This window comes from Ailuropoda melanoleuca, chromosome 15, assembly GCF_002007445.2.
Source record: "Ailuropoda melanoleuca isolate Jingjing chromosome 15, ASM200744v2, whole genome shotgun sequence".
Lineage (NCBI taxonomy): Eukaryota > Metazoa > Chordata > Mammalia > Carnivora > Ursidae > Ailuropoda > Ailuropoda melanoleuca.
The window spans coordinates 72597834-72612984 of record NC_048232.1 but is presented as its reverse complement, the minus strand read 5'-3'; the positions used below and the strand labels follow the sequence as shown (position 1 = coordinate 72612984).

General features: G+C 49.8%; 1 protein-coding gene across 2 annotated transcripts in view; it reads left to right on the top strand.

Annotated features, from left to right (window-relative positions):
• NT5DC3 (5'-nucleotidase domain containing 3) overlaps positions 1-15151 on the top strand; it is a 58475-nt gene that overhangs the window by 23442 nt on the left and 19882 nt on the right. For both annotated transcript variants that reach the window (XR_002141961.2, XM_002915473.4), the window contains exons 3-8: positions 4812-4886; positions 5539-5594; positions 11346-11436; positions 12341-12478; positions 14497-14557; positions 14985-15087. Coding sequence is in view for 1 of the 2 variants with exons in the window: in XM_002915473.4 (XP_002915519.2) it covers positions 4812-4886; positions 5539-5594; positions 11346-11436; positions 12341-12478; positions 14497-14557; positions 14985-15087 (524 nt within the window). In the remaining variant the exon portion in view is untranslated. The remainder of the gene's footprint in view (positions 1-4811; positions 4887-5538; positions 5595-11345; positions 11437-12340; positions 12479-14496; positions 14558-14984; positions 15088-15151) is intronic.

The following is a 15151-nucleotide window of genomic DNA, read 5'->3' as shown; positions in this document are numbered from 1 at the left end:
GTCTTCTTTGTGAAAATAAATTGTTAATTTTTGGAGGGTTTTAGGCTTACGGACCAGTTGTGAAGTGAATACGGAGAATTCCTGTGTCTGTATCCCATGCCTGGTTTCCCCTCTTGTGCCCAGTTGTTGTTACTGTGGTCCATTTATTCTTCCAAAAGAACCACATTGGTCCATCTTTATTAACTAACGTCCATACTAGATTCAGATTCCCATAGTTTTTACCTGATGTTCTCCTGTTCCAGGGTCCCGTCCAGGATGCTGCGTTACATTTAGTTGTCACTTCTCCTTAGACTCGCTTTGGCAGTTTCTCACAATTCCCTGGTTTGTGATGACCTTGACACTTGTGAGGAGTACCAGTCAGGTATCTTTTTAGGATGCCCTCTCTTGGGATTTGTCTGACATTTTTCCTGTGGTTAGACTGGGGGTTTTCACCACGTCATGTCAAGGGTACATGTTGTCTGCATGACTTCCCACTGATGGCGTTGGCCTTGATCATGTGTCTGAGGTCTGTGTCTGGGGTCTCTGCAGCGTGAAGTTATGCTTCCCCTTTCCATGCTCTCCTCTTTGGGAGGAGGTCACTGGGCAGCTGTGAGCTCTCTTTTCACTCAATTCAGAACATGTCCTAACTCTATCCCCTTCTTCCCCACGGCCACCGCTCTGGTCCAGCACCATCACCTTCTGACCATGTGGCTCCAGGACCCAAAATGCCCTCGAGCCCTCCCAGCACACTTGGAATGACAGAGAAGGCCTTCCGGTGCTCCCAGCCCCCCCCCCCTTTCCTCCCCACCTGCCCTCACTCTGCTGCAGCCACACTGGTGTTCTTGCTGCTCCTTGAACTGCCACCCACTCCTGCCTTGGGCCTCGGGACTTGCATTTCCTTGGCTTTGGAACATCCCTCCTGGCCCCAGGCAGTCTGAGGCCTGGCTCCTCATCTCCACCCCCTCCCCCCAGATCTCTGAGCTCTCGCACTGCATTTGCTCTGTAGTGCTTATCACCGGGAGGGAGGCATTCTGCTGGGTGTTTGTGGTCCACGTCCCTATGGTAGAGTGTAAACTCCTTAGGGGCAGAGGCTGTCGGTTCTGTTCGCTGCCGTATTCCCGGGCCCTGGCACAAAGTACACAGTTAAGTGAGAGTGTTGTGCTTGGTGTCAAATCACCAGTCAGATGCAGGGCGCCCTGCCCTTGCTTCACATTTTGTGAAGATTTTAGAGAACTTTGTTGTTGTGCACTTCTGCCCTGCCTCTAGTAAGACTCATAATTTAGGCTACTTAAAATATCAAACTGAGACCTCTGAAAAGCATATATTTCTAGGCATCTGGACCTCAGGAACTCATGGGCAGTGTTGTGATGTTGAGATTACTAGCTGTCTCGAGAGCTCTGTAACTTGCCAGAAAGGGGGCATGCTGGCCTGCCGCAGAGCTGTAGGAGTGACCCCCACACCGGGAGCTCCTGGGTTCTCCGTGCCCTGAGCTCTGCTTGGAGCTGTGAGGGACATTTCTGTGGCACCTTGCTCTTCCTTCGTCCCCACACTAGCCTGCTCAGATTGTGTTTGGAATGAGAACAAATCCAGGTAGTGAAGGAAACTAGACTGGGCCTAAGTAAGATTTTTAATAAAAACCGCCCAGTGCAGGTCTTTTATCCTTTCATACTCTTTGTTCTGCTTTTAGAGACACCAGTAATCTTCATGACACATTGAGTGAGTCATGTTTTTCAGGCTGGTGGAAAGTTTATCAACTCTGATGAGTCCAGAAAATCTAGCCATGGGCCCCTGGAGAGGAGTGTAACCTCCTGGCTGATGGGAGCAGCTCTGGCTTCCTCGACGGGAGAGGACCCTTGATGGTTATTCCTGGAGATGGATGCCGCACACCTGTATGTGTGCCTGCACGCGTGTGTGTGCGTGTGTGCCTGTGTGTGTGTGTGTTTCTGTGTGTCTGTCTCTCTGTCTGTGTTGGAAAGGGACCCACCATGAGGACAGTTTTGACTCCATTGGCTGTATGGGGAAACATAATATAGGGGCAAGAGTGGAACATAGAAATCACCCCAGTCCAACCATATCATTTTCCATACAAAGGAAGAGGCCTGAAGGGGTTAAGTGAGTGGCCTGAAGTCCCCTGGGAGAGTAGCAAAGGCTAGAAGAATGGGTCTAAAAGTCCAGGCCCCCCAGTTCCCAGTCCAGCAACGCATCTCCATGTCATTGTGCACTTGCTATGTGCCAGAGACTGCCCCGTTGCCCGCATGCATCCTTGTTTTTTTTTTTTTTTAATTTTTTGAAGGTTTTATTTTTAAATAATGGGTACACCAATGTGGGGCTTGAACTTACAACCCTGAGATCAGTAGTTGCATTTACTTTAGAGATGAGAAAACCGATGCTCAGAGAGACAGCGACTTTGCCAAGGTCACCCAGCTAGCACATAGTAGGACTGGGAGTCGATGCCTGGTCCTGCAACCCTGGGGCCTGTTCTTTGTGGTGACAGTGTCCCTTGAGGCCCTTTCAGGTGCCTCTGTCCATTCTCCACGTCTGCCATAGTCCCTGGACCCCTGGGAAAACGCTGTGTGTCTATCAGGAGTGGCTTCCCCAGACCACACAGCTCTGGGGCTCACGGGTAGGTGCGTGGCCGTGTCTCACTGTGCTGTCTGTGTCCTGCTGGGGAGTCCGGATAGGCCGTTCAAAGAAGGAGCCGCCAGACTTTCTGGCAGTCTGAGTTCAGAGGGTGTGCACTCTCTTATTCCCACGCTGTCTCTCAGCTATAGCAGCCAGCCCTGCCCTCGTCACCATGAATCCTCTGAACAGACTCACTGGGCCCTCTGAGGCGGCAGGTCCCGCCCTCCCGGGAGGCGAGGACCCACTAGTATGGTGGCTCTGGGATTGTTCGGAGTTGATTGCAGGGGGTTGGGGTGGATCTGGATTCAAGTACTGGCCCAACCACTGTTTATCCAACAGTCAAGGGGACGTGAGATGCCCTACCTCCTCCGTGCTGGGACAGGGAGGAGTACATAGAATAAAGTCACAGAAAGTGTCCAGAACAGTGTGCAGTCCGTGGTTCAGTAAAAGCACCCCTCTCAGGAACATTTAAGTATCTCCCCCAAGTCCTGCCCATCAGAGGTGTGCAGGCCCTCGGCCTTGCTTCAGGAGGTGGGACCGAGGTGCCGTGTGTGGGGTTCTGGGGACGTGTGTGTGAAGTCTGTTCATAAAAATGCAGAACCGTACACAGTGTTCAGAATTCTTGGAAACGCCCCTGAGTGGAAATAGCATTTGGTGATTTCTTGGCATGTGTGGCAGGTGTTAGATAAATGAGCTCGGATGTGACATTTGAGTCAGCGCTCTGTGCAGCTTGAACACTTGCTGCGTGCCGTTCAGCCTGGTGGGAGCAGGAAGTGTTCCCACACAAACGTGACCCTGGCCATGAGAAGTTAGTACTGTCATGCAAAGAGGATCTGCGCATCTTGATAGCTGTTAGGGTTTTTTTTTTTTTAAGTGGGGGAGGGGCAGAAGGAGAGGGAGAGAACCTTAAGCAGGCTCCACACCCAGCACGGAGCCCAACGTGGGGCTCGATCTCACAACCCCAAGATCATGACCTGAGCTGAAACCTGAGCTTAACTGACCGAGGTGCCTTTAGCAATCTAGATTTTTACTTACGCAGTTTACATCGTGTTTGGAAGGAGATCCTGGTGCACAGCCTCTCTTGACTCAGGAATACTCTTCTGTCCTACAGGTCTATACTCCAAGGGCATGGGGAGTGGGGAGAGCAGGGGAAGGGGCCGAGCCTGATTTCCCTGCCCCACCACACCCCAGCTGTGTGGCCCGGCCACACTGTTTCTCTCAGTGCCTCTGGTGCCCCGTCTGTAAAATGGGAACGGGAGGGCCTGTGTGCCGTAGCAGCAGACACTGTGCTCGGTACCTCGGTGCTGCCAGGGGGTAGCTGGTGTTCTAATTCTGAGATTTGGGGAGGGAGGGAAGGGCTTGGATGCCTGGTCTAGCAGATAAGAACAGAGCTGGGATTTTTGCATAGTTTGAGGAGTGGTTTGATAATAGGAATTACCAGGGGAGCCTAGCTGCCTCCAGAAGTCATGCACGTTCTGAGTCAGAGTGTTGGAGCAGTAACTGGCTACCACATGCTGAGAAAGGGCCCTCTCGGCTGGAGTGGGAGGGAGGCTATACCTGACAAAGGGGAGGTCCTTCCAGCCCTTGGGGAGCGAGCAGCGGCCGACTGTCCGGATGAGACAAGCAATGCAAGCTATATGGAGGGGGCCCCCCTTTGAAAAGTTTTCAGCTTGGTCTCTTCGTGAAACCCGGCGGTGGGGCCATGCAGGGGGCTGATACACTGAGGTGCTCAGATAGGAGCTGAATGGGTGGTTGATAATGTGTCGGGAAAAGTCGTGCTTCTCATAGAGGGGACGTTCCAGTTCTTCATCCACCATCTTAAATACAGTAGGAGGAGGGGAAGTCTTGGAGGTGGAAGCAGATGTTTTTCTGGGCTCTTAGGGGATCTCAGGGTCCAGGGGCAGAGGGAAGGGATGGGCGGGGGGAATTAAGACGAAAGAATCTGGGGTCGGGGGTGAGGCCTTACCTGTGCTTGGGCGGATGAACAGGAGTGGGGTGGAGGGAGGGCTCTGTGACCAAGAGGTCCTTGGTCCAGAAGCAGAGGGCCAAGCTGTGGTCTGTCCTGACCCCATCTTCCCACCAAAGTGCGTCAGCCACTTCATTCCCACCAAAGTGCATCAGCCACTTCAGCTTTTGTGAAGGGACCAGATCTGGACACTGTTGAACTTAGAACATTGTTCGCTAAAAATGATTCCTTTCTTCTTTCTTAGTACCCGGTGGAAATCAGGAGGTATGAGTATGACCCAAATTTTGCAATTCGCGGACTTCATTATGATGTGCAGCGGGTAGGTCTCATCGTCACGTTCCTCTGCGGTTAATGATGTTTGGGAACAACGTACTCTTGGTGCTTTTCTTCGCTGGACACAGACATTGATTTTAAATTCTATTCCTTGGGGCTGCAGAACTGAATTATTAAAAAACATTTTTGCAAAAGACTGTATTAGAAAAAAATGAATGCATTTAGCTATTTGGAAGGACTCTATTTCTAGAAGTCATTTTTGGTGTCTTGAGGAGGAGCCAGTTGTCATATTGTCTTTTCAGATCAGTCCTTAACAGACTGCACAGTGCTTTTTGCTTTTTTTTTTCCCTGAAGATTTTATTTATTAGAGCAAGTGAGTGAGAGAGGGTGAGCATGAGCGGGGGGTGGGGGAAGGGCAGAGGGAGAAGCAGACTCCCCACTGAGCAGGGAGCCTGACATGGGACTCAGTCCCAGGACCCTGAGATCATGACCTGAGCCGAAGGCAGATGCTTAACCGACTAAGCCCCCCAGGTGCCCCCACAGTGCTTTAACCAACAAGCAAACCTGTCAGACACATACAGTGTGCTGCTTCTCCATGTCAGCCTGGTGTTGATAGGGTTTGTAATGACACCTGCAATTCTCCTTAAATATGCAGCTTGCTGTGCATTATTCACCCACACGTGTTTATGTTTTTGAAGGCAGTATTGATGAAGATTGATGCTTTTCATTACATCCAGTTGGGAACCGTCTACAGGTAAGAGTAAGAGGAGGTAAATTATTCACTCATAGTAACCAAGTGGCTTTGGGTTAGACATCTAAGACCCATTGACTGCTTGGTGATGAAGAGGGTTGTAGTGTGTGTATTTGTGATTTATTCACTCATTCATTCAAGAACATTCATTGGGGCCTGTTATCATCCAGATCCAAAGGGCTTGGCTTACAAGGATGCCCCGAGGAGCTCGGAGTGTAAGTCGGAAGGCACGTAAATAAACCAATGATTACAGTCCATAGTGACCAGGGCGATGATGGTGTTTAGACCATTAGGGGTTGCTCTGGGGTGGGAATTTTGGGGGAGGACGGGCTCTCTAGGGGTGCGCATCTGCCAGCTGAGTGGGGGTCCTAGAGCCGAGGTTTTGGGTAGGGGTAGGGATGCTGGGGTGAAGCAGCAGGTTCTTGTTCCTACCACGGCACTTGAGTAGTTTGGATATTAAGACCTCCCTCCCATTTATTAGAATTAGTAGAAGCACTGAGTCCAAAATCTGTCACTTTGAAAATGAAGGATTTTGCCTTTTCTAATTCTTTTTTTTTTTTTTTAAAGATTTTATTTATTTGTTTGACAGAGATAGAGACAGCCAGTGAGAGAGGGAACACAAGCAGGGGGAGTGGGAGAGGAAGAAGCAGGCTCATAGCAGAGGAGCCTGACGTGGGGCTCGATCCCACAACATGGGGATCACGCCCTGAGCCGAAGGCAGACGCTCAACCGCTGTGCCACCCAGGCGCCCCTGCCTTTTCTAATTCTTGAATTTGGGGGAGGATTTAGGAGTCTGGTCATTGTACTTTAGAAAAAAAGAGGTGTGCCTATCTTAGGTTCTTCTCTCACAAACTCTTTATTAAAATTAATGTTTTTTATCCAAGTTAAACACGCGCACAGTTCTGAAGAGATAGTGCCGAGAGCGTCGCGGCAGACCGCAGTAGCCCTGTCCCCCCTCCCCGCCCAGCCCCTTTACACTCTTTTCATTTGTTTTCTTCACATTTTTCTTCCTATTTCTAAATCATGTGCTCATACTTCTGTGCCCCAGTTTATTAATTCTGGACGTGGTCTCCGCCACGGGGTAGGACTTGGTGCGCGCACACGCCGCCCCTTCTGCAGCCTCGTCCTTCGAGCCTCATGCGGATCCATGTCTGCGTGTTTCTCCACCCTTGGTCGTTTGCATCATGACTCTGCAGGTTGTGTTCCCTCTTTCTCCATGTCATGCCCGTGACTGCTTTCTTCTGTGTTCAGTGCTTGCTTTTTCTTAGCTTTAACAATAACATCACTTCTTACCTGCTTTGTTTTCTGTAGAGCGGTCCCGCGTGTTTTCTAAAGGCTCCATCACCAGTATCATCCATGTATTTATTTCCCAACAACGCAAATGTTTTAGATACTCTATCAGTTACTTTTGTGTTTAATTGACTACCCCTTCTGCTCTGATCTTCTCTGATGGCTCATCCTGGGGCTTGGGTTTGCAGCTCTCTCTGTTCCCTGATGCCCATCTCTTCCTCTGTCTGGCTTTACTCTCTCACGTGCTGGCGCACATCACATCCTCCAGGAGCTCCCCAGTACCTCGCGGGGCTGAGCCTTTCTTGGGGGGGTTTTGGAGGCTAATCAGTTCTTTGCATTGGTGTCCCCTTGCAAGCCCCTGTTCTCAGCCTGCTGAGCCAGGAGCCTCCCTCTCATCTGCTGTCTGTCTTCCATGAAGATGTTGATATGTCTTGTCTACTGTGTTTGTTCTTATATCCTTTCGCTTTTTGAGTAGTATATATATATATTTTTTAAGAGAGAATGTGTGTGTGCAAGCGGGGTGGGGAGGGGTGGGGGGGAGGGATTGAGAGAGAATCCCAAGCAGGCTCCACACCCAGCACAGAGCCCAACATGGGTCTCAATCTCACGGCCTTGAGATCATGACCTGAGCTGAAATCAAGAGTCAGGTGCTTAAGTGACTGAGCCCCCCAGGCACCCCGAGCAGTTTATTCTTTTACTAATTTTAATAGTGTTTCAGGAGGGAGAAGAGATGGTAGTGTTGATGAAAATAATATTAGTAATAATAAATAGTGACAAGTATATATTAAGTCTTGCTATAGCACAGACACTGTCATAAAGGGTGTTTTTTGGGTTAACTTATTTGATCCTTTAAATAACCTTATGAGGTAGGTACTGGTATTAGTCCAGAGATGTTAAGTAACTTGCCCAAGGCCACACAGAAGTAGAATTCAGACCCAGGTGGTCTGGTTCTGGAGTCTGTGCCCTTGGCCTGCATGCAGCATGGTTTTTGTGAATGGATTAGGTTAATGAAATCCTTCACCAGATCTTTCGAATCTCTTCCTCTGTCTGTGTTCCTGCTGTCAGCTCCCTGGCTCAGACACTTAATCCTTTTCTCTTGGGCTCTTAGAGTTTTCTGCAGTGCAGTCTATCCTGGACATTGTTGCTGGACTGATTCATCTAAAGCATTGCTCTCAACAAACCCTCCTTCTGCAATCCTGGGTAGCTCTCACTGCCTAGAGAGTGGAGCCCAGACCTCTTGGGTTTCCCATCAACCTTCTCTAAACCCGTATCTTACTCTTCTTCCACATACAGCTCTTTCACTTCCTGGATCAATTAAGACTCTTGGTTACAAGTGACTGAGACCCGACTCAGACTGGGTTAACCAGAAACACAGCATTGGCTCACCTGTTGTGCGGTCCAAGGGATAGTGCCTGTTGCAGGCGTGGCTAGTTTCAGGGGCCCAGTTGATGTTGTCAGAACTCTTTCCATCTGTTGGCTCTCTCCCTCTGGCTTGGCTCCAGGCAGGCCCCTCTGCGTGGAGACCCCTGGTGACACCCCCCGGCCCCAGGTCAACAGGAGCAGGGGACGGTCTCTTCCCAGCAGTTACAGCCAGTCTCGGCGTGCACGGGCGGGTGCACACAGCACATATATTCCTCTCCTCCGAGGTCTCCTTTCCTGCTGCTGGCCATCTGCTCATGCTGGCGTTCTACCAGGGTGCAGTTTTCCTTCCTCGTTGCTTCTTGAAATCTCACCCATCCATCCTTCAAGGCCGATTTGTGCTGAGCCCCCCCCCCCCCCCCCCCCGTCTCAGCCCGACATGGCCTTTCCCTCCTTTTCTCAGACCAGGCATCCCTACGGCTCCTAATTGTCTTGTTTCTTCTTCTGTAGGTAAGTTGTCCACCGTGTTAGGGAGTATGGACAGGGCTAGGCGGGAGAAGCCAGCTGAGGCATTTGAAGGGGAAGGAGTGTCTGGGTTTAGGACCTGGGAAGGTCACTGTGGCCCCAGTGCTGAGGGGATGTGGCAGGCTGAGGCAGCATGGGTGCGTGTGCCAGCTCTGGAGTCACAGTTCCGCAGTGTGGACCCCAGCCTCACTGCTCCCATGCGTGTGGCCTTGAGCAACTTCTTGACCGTCCCAAAGCTTTGGTATGCTCCCCTGTAAAATTGGCATGATTCCAGTGCCTGTCTCAGTGGTGGCTTGTCACATAGACCAGAGTGCGTCTGGAGCAGTAGAGGCATGCAGAATGTCACTGCTCTTTCCTTTCCCTTAAAAGGGGTATGAAGGAGGCTCATCCTTAGCCTTGCCCATTTCTGAGACCTGCTGTGGGTCCCCAGCTCCTGCATCAGGTTGAATTTTGTGCTGTGGGCTGTGGGAGCGAATGCCACAGGGCAGAGGGGGAGGCAGACTGTCACCGCAGTCCCATTTTGTACCCATGAGTTAAGTTCTGATTTGGGACCTTGAGAAAAGCTACGCTTGTTACCACAGGCACAGCGGCAAAGCTTTGCTAGCCCCCGCCATATGCTCTTCTGTATTTAATAGCTCACCCACGCTTCTCAGTTATGTCAGGGGACAGGTACTTTTATCATTCCCCATTTTAAAAATGACACTGAGACCCAAAAAGGTTCTAATGCTTGTCCAGGTAATATCCCTACTGATTAAGGAAGCTGGGATTTGAACCCCGGGCAGACTGTTTTAGATCTGCGCTCCTAACCTTTATATTTCTCACCACCACACGGGGCCACGTAAAGTAGTCTGCATTTTGATCCTCGCTCTGGTTGAGGCTGCATCCGGGTGCGGCCGGCCTTGCCCCAGAGTCCGTGGCCGCAGTCCAGTGGGGTGTTGCACCTGCCGGAGCCGCCTCCTGCCGAATTTGGCTGGCTGGAGCACACTCACCTCACCACTGCTTTCGAGCTGACAGTCAGTAGTTACTGGGGCAGCTTGGGAGCCTCGAACCTGTCTTAGGGCAGGGCCTAGTGTGGGGGCAGGAAAATGACTCACCCAGCAGAGTTCTTTGACTTTTAATAGTTTCTTTCTAAGTGTTAGAGCCTTGGGGGGGTGCACACGTGAGCAGGAGCTCTGCCCCAAGGTCACTGCCCAGATTGATTGGGTGAATGATAAAGGGAAGTGCAAGGCCTCCTTTGTTTTCAAAGGCTAGAAGTTAAAAGAAGTTAATCAAGATTGGTGGGGGGCAAAATACAAATGAATCCCCTTGGGTATTTTTGAAAGTTCTGTGAGGGTGGAGAATTGGAGGAGAGAGGCTGAAATTAAATTTTCATTACACTTACATATCAAATATAAATTATATTTTAAATGTATCTTAATGTTGGCCAGGTGATTTTATAAGATAAGCAGCCTGTTCCTATTAGCGATTGAGACTCTCAGGGCAGTTTTCATACTCCCACCATATGTAGCACTGGGTGGGCTTCCCATCCTTCCTTCTGTGGTCTCCTCACACCACCGTGTCTTGTTTCTCAAGCACCTTCCCTAGAGAAGCGGCTGGGGAACAGATATTTTTTTTGGTGACACACTAGTGTGGGCAGTGCCAGGTGAGGAAATTCGAGAGCATTAAATCCCCCGTGAAAGCACCTGCTCAGAGTGCCAGCGGCAGACGCAGAGGGGAATGCCGGGTCACGCTGACTCCAAAATTTATTTTTCTCTTTGTGGAGGAGCTGGATTCATTTGCAGATTCTGCCCCGGCTCCCAGAGGCAGGCAGATGGCAGATGTTACCCTGGCTTTTTATAGATGAGGAAGCTAGCCTTGACTGTCACATAGCATCTGGGGTCATCCCTCTCGGAGGTGGCATCCAGGCTTCCTGCCCTGTGTCATGGGGTTTAGCTCACCCAAGCCTCCTGAGTGGCTTTTCCCATCTCAGTGCTGACCTTCTTAGGTCAGAGTATCAGTGGGCAGGAGGATGATAGAGACAAAGCTAGTCTTTCTCTCCCTAATGTATTAAAAACATAAAAATGGAAACATAAACCCATCCCAAAGCAAACCCTACCCCCAAAGCAAAGGAAGGCCTTGTACCTTATTGAGAGAGGTGGTGTGATATTAGTGGTTGAGGACCCTGGGCCCTAGATCCAGAAAGCCTGGGGTCTGGTCCTGTCCCACCACTTCCTACTTTGGTGCCCTTGGGTGAGGTACATGACCTTTCTGGGCCTCAGTTGCCTCTGCTGGGAAATGGGAAGATGTTAGTGCTTCCCTCCTAGGATTGCTGAGAAGTAAGTGAATGGCTGTGGAATTGGTACCCGGCATCTCTAGTAGGTGTTATTTTTCCTGCCCTTATTACCCACAGAATGCTGCTGGTGGTAGTAGTAGTAGCAGCTTCTTGCCTGTTATCTGTAGCAGTTGCCTGTGGCACATCTTGCCTCCTTGTGACAGTGGCATCTTGCACCTGGTCTGAAATATCCCAGCAGTTGCCAGAGGTCTGAAAGTCACTGCTCTCGCTAGTTGAACCTAACAGCACTTCCTGTGATTTTTTTCCAGAGGCCTCAGTGTTGTCCCTGATGAAGAAGTCATTGAAATGTACGAGGGGTCCCACGTACCTCTGGAACAAATGAGCGACTTTTATGGAAAGGTAAAGAGAGATGATTTATTTAAAGCAGCCTGTGAGCAGACATGGCCTGGTAGAGTTAGATCTCTCTGAGAGCTCCTATGGAACTGACAAGGGAGTTTGGGACTGTTTCGAGAGGCCTGGATTTGAGAGAGGCTAGTATGTTGGCATCTCTCCTAGGCCCTTCAAGATTCCCCTTTCTTAGCGCTTTCCTCCTTACCTGATGAAGGTTCTTTACACCTTCCTTGCCCCCGCCCCTGTCTACGATCTCCCACTCCAGGCGTGTCCCCACTTTCTGGATGAAGTCAGGTCAGGTGTGGCTGCCTTCCCTGAGATCGAGGACAGCAGGTCACCCTGTGCCTGAAGGGAAACCTCTGCTTCTCTGACTTTTGTGGTTCTCTGCTTTCTGATTTTTTGCACCTTGTCTTATCAGGTGTGCTCTTATTTGCACCGTCAAAATGCAACGGAAGATGCCCAGTCAGCTGGTAAACTTAGGGTTACTAGTTGCAGGCATTCAGAGAAGGGCTCTTTTTTAGGCTTGTTATGGCTGCGTGGAGGCACTCACATTCAGATTATGTGGACTTTTATGCCATTCCATGGGCAGTAGTCTACTTGCCGGGTTTCCTCTGTGTTTGACAGGAGAGTGTGAGCTGGATGTTAGAGCTCACAGGAGCGTGAAAGAGTAGTTAGATTTTTTGGAGGGAAATCAGGGCATTTCCTTGGATCTCCCAGTTGTGCTTAGAGTACAACGTCAGCTGTGCTGGGAATGATAAGAAGCAAGGCGAATGCTTCTACTTTGTTATTGTAACAATTGTCCTTGGGGAGAAGGATCTAGATGTTGATGACCAGAATCCCCTGGGGTAAATGTCAAGCCTGGCTTTGCTGTGCTGTTGGCCTCTGTTTCTGACATTACCTTCGCTGCCTGCAGAGTTCTCATGGAAACACCATGAAGCAGTTCATGGACATCTTCTCCCTGCCGGAGATGTCCCTCCTCTCCTGCGTGAACGAATACTTCCTCAGGAACAACATCGACTATGAACCTGTCCATCTGTACAAAGACGTCAAGGTGAGAGGCGGTGATGCCATGTCTCGCAGAGGGTTTTAGCAGAAGGGACAGCATCGTTAGCCTCCTGGGTTAGGCGTTTGAAATAGTCCTTTGCCTGGGATCTCTTTTATTTATGGTTTTACCCTGAAAATTGTTAAGAAAGATCTTACATTAGGACAGTTGGAAATCAGTCTACTTTTGTGTTAAAAGAAGGGGGCGCTCATCTTGTTATCTGGATTTCTAATTCTTGCTGACCACAGGCCAGGGCCAGTGCATCTGTTCAGAGGGGCGGGTGGTGGCTGAGGTCCAGCCCGACCCAGCTCCCCTGTGAGCCTGCCTGCAGAGGGGGTGACTTCACATGTAGGCCGCAGCCCATGGGACTGCGGTTGCCCAGAGCGGGCCTTTCTCTTGTACACGGAGAATCTAGGTAGGCCTTCCCAGCCCTGCAAAAGCTGTGCGAAAATCCAGTCAGAGAGGTTTATAGACAGCTATGAGACTTACATGCACATATATGCACATCATTTATATAGCTTTGTATTTATGTTGATTTATAGTCACCCATGCTTATATTCTTTAAGCTCTCTGAACTTCTTTCAGTACTTCAAAATATGTTCATGTATTAATATATACTTGTTATGTACATATATATCATATACATATAATACATATTTATAAGCATGCATTTCTATATATATATTTATATATGTAATATATATTATTTAAGTACTTATATTGTTAAGAGATCTGTATTTGTATACCACAGTGTTTTTATTATATGCTTATGACTAATTTTAAATTTCAAGTGCCTTAAATCATGGGTTTTAGGAAGATGGAGGATGAAGTCTAGTTTCTCAATTAGTCTGGTATAATTTGAACTAAAATATTTAGTTTCTGTTCTTTTTGTGTGCACGAATGCTCTAAGAATCTTTAAGTATCACTTGTAGTAAAAAATAAAGAAAAGAACCACTTGTAGTTCCATAACCCTTGCGGTCATGGGGAGAGGTGTTTCTTTGTTACCACCAATAGAGAGCACTTAGGTATATTCCAGGCACTGTTTCTCTGAGTGCTTTCTGCATATTAACTAATTAAATCCTCACAAGCATGCCTGGAGGTAGGTACTATTATTACTCTCATTTTATAGATAACGAAATTGAGGCACAGAGAGGTTGAGTCACTTGCCCAGAGTCACACAGCTAGTAAGTGGTCGAGCCTAGATTTCCATCCAGGAAGTTTGGCTGCAGCTTGCTCTGAGCCTGTCTTCCGCCAATGTGAAGCTGAAACAAGCCTGTACTAGAAGGCGGCCAAAGTTGAGTTTGCAGTCCGGAGGTGCTCACTCTTGATAGAAATCTCCTACCAGTTTTCTAAGGCTTATGGCTCAGTTTTGCCTGCAGCCCAGTCTCCTGCTGTAGGCTCCCGGAAGTTTCCCTGTGCCTCCACGAGAGCCACCTCTGCGGTGGACCTGCTCAGTGCCCCCTGAGAGTGGTGCTGTGCTCTGACACCTGCCGGGCATCAGGCTGCCACCGCCTATGGCCTGTGAGGGGCTTGCGGCCTCCTCTTCCTCGTGTCTGGCGGCCTCACCATGTCTCTGCCTGTGTTAGCATCTCACTGACCGCTCCTCAGCTCACTGAACCGAAGAGCCTGGCGTTGGTCTCGGCCTCTCTGTCTAGATTAGAGAAGCTGCTCTTGGGGTCTAGGGAGGGCTGCAGAGATGAAAAGAGCAATAATTCCCTTTGTCCGGATACCCTGGAATCGTCTGTTTGTGATACTGCATAGAAATTGCCATTTGCCATGTGGAATTTTATTCAGAATTGTTCACACAAGTTATCTCCCCCCAGTGACCCTTCTGAAAACTGCCACTGTCGCCATGGAAACCTAAGTGTTGGCCGCCTGTGCGAAATGGCCCAGCATTGAGAATGCATTTGATGCCCGGATGGCCGGGCTTCTAAAGACGGACATCGTCACGAATGCCATTCTGCTTATCCTATTACTCAGGCTGTCTCACTGACCGTCTCACTGATTAGAAACTTCTCTTTTGACAGGACTCAATCCGAGATGTGCACATCAAAGGAATCATGTACAGCGCGATCGAAGCAGATATTGGTACGTGGCCAGCATTATCACGAAGGCCGCTTCAGCCTGTCCCTTGCTGGGCCACGAGCTGGCCGTTATTTTCATTCCTGGTGCCGAGCCGGCGCTCAGGACCTCTTCCCAGGGCAGCGTGAGGGCCTTGCTTCCTCGCACCTCAGACGTCTCCCTCCCCTTGGTCTCCGAACTCGCCCTAATCCCCACCCAAAAAGACGCGCTGGCCGGGGCAGCAGGCATGTAGTGGGTTCCCTTAGACCGAGGAGGCAGAATCTTGGTTCCTAATGTACCGGGTACTTCGAGGCCAGCCTGAACCACGCTTCCTTAAGACTTTTCTTCCCCCAAGTGCCCCGATGCGCTGGACCCAGAGGCCCCGTTTAGTGAGCGCTGCAGACGGACCCGACTTCACGCTGAGTCCGTGTGTGCATTTTTGTCTTGCTCCTAGAAAAATACATCTGCTATGCCGAGCAGACCCGCGCAGTGCTGGCCAAACTGGCTGATCACGGCAAGAAGATGTTCCTCATCACCAACAGCCCCAGCAGTTTCGTGTAAGTGGTTGTGGGTGTCCCTGCTGCCTTCTGGCTCACATCTTGTCTTCCCACTTATCTTCAC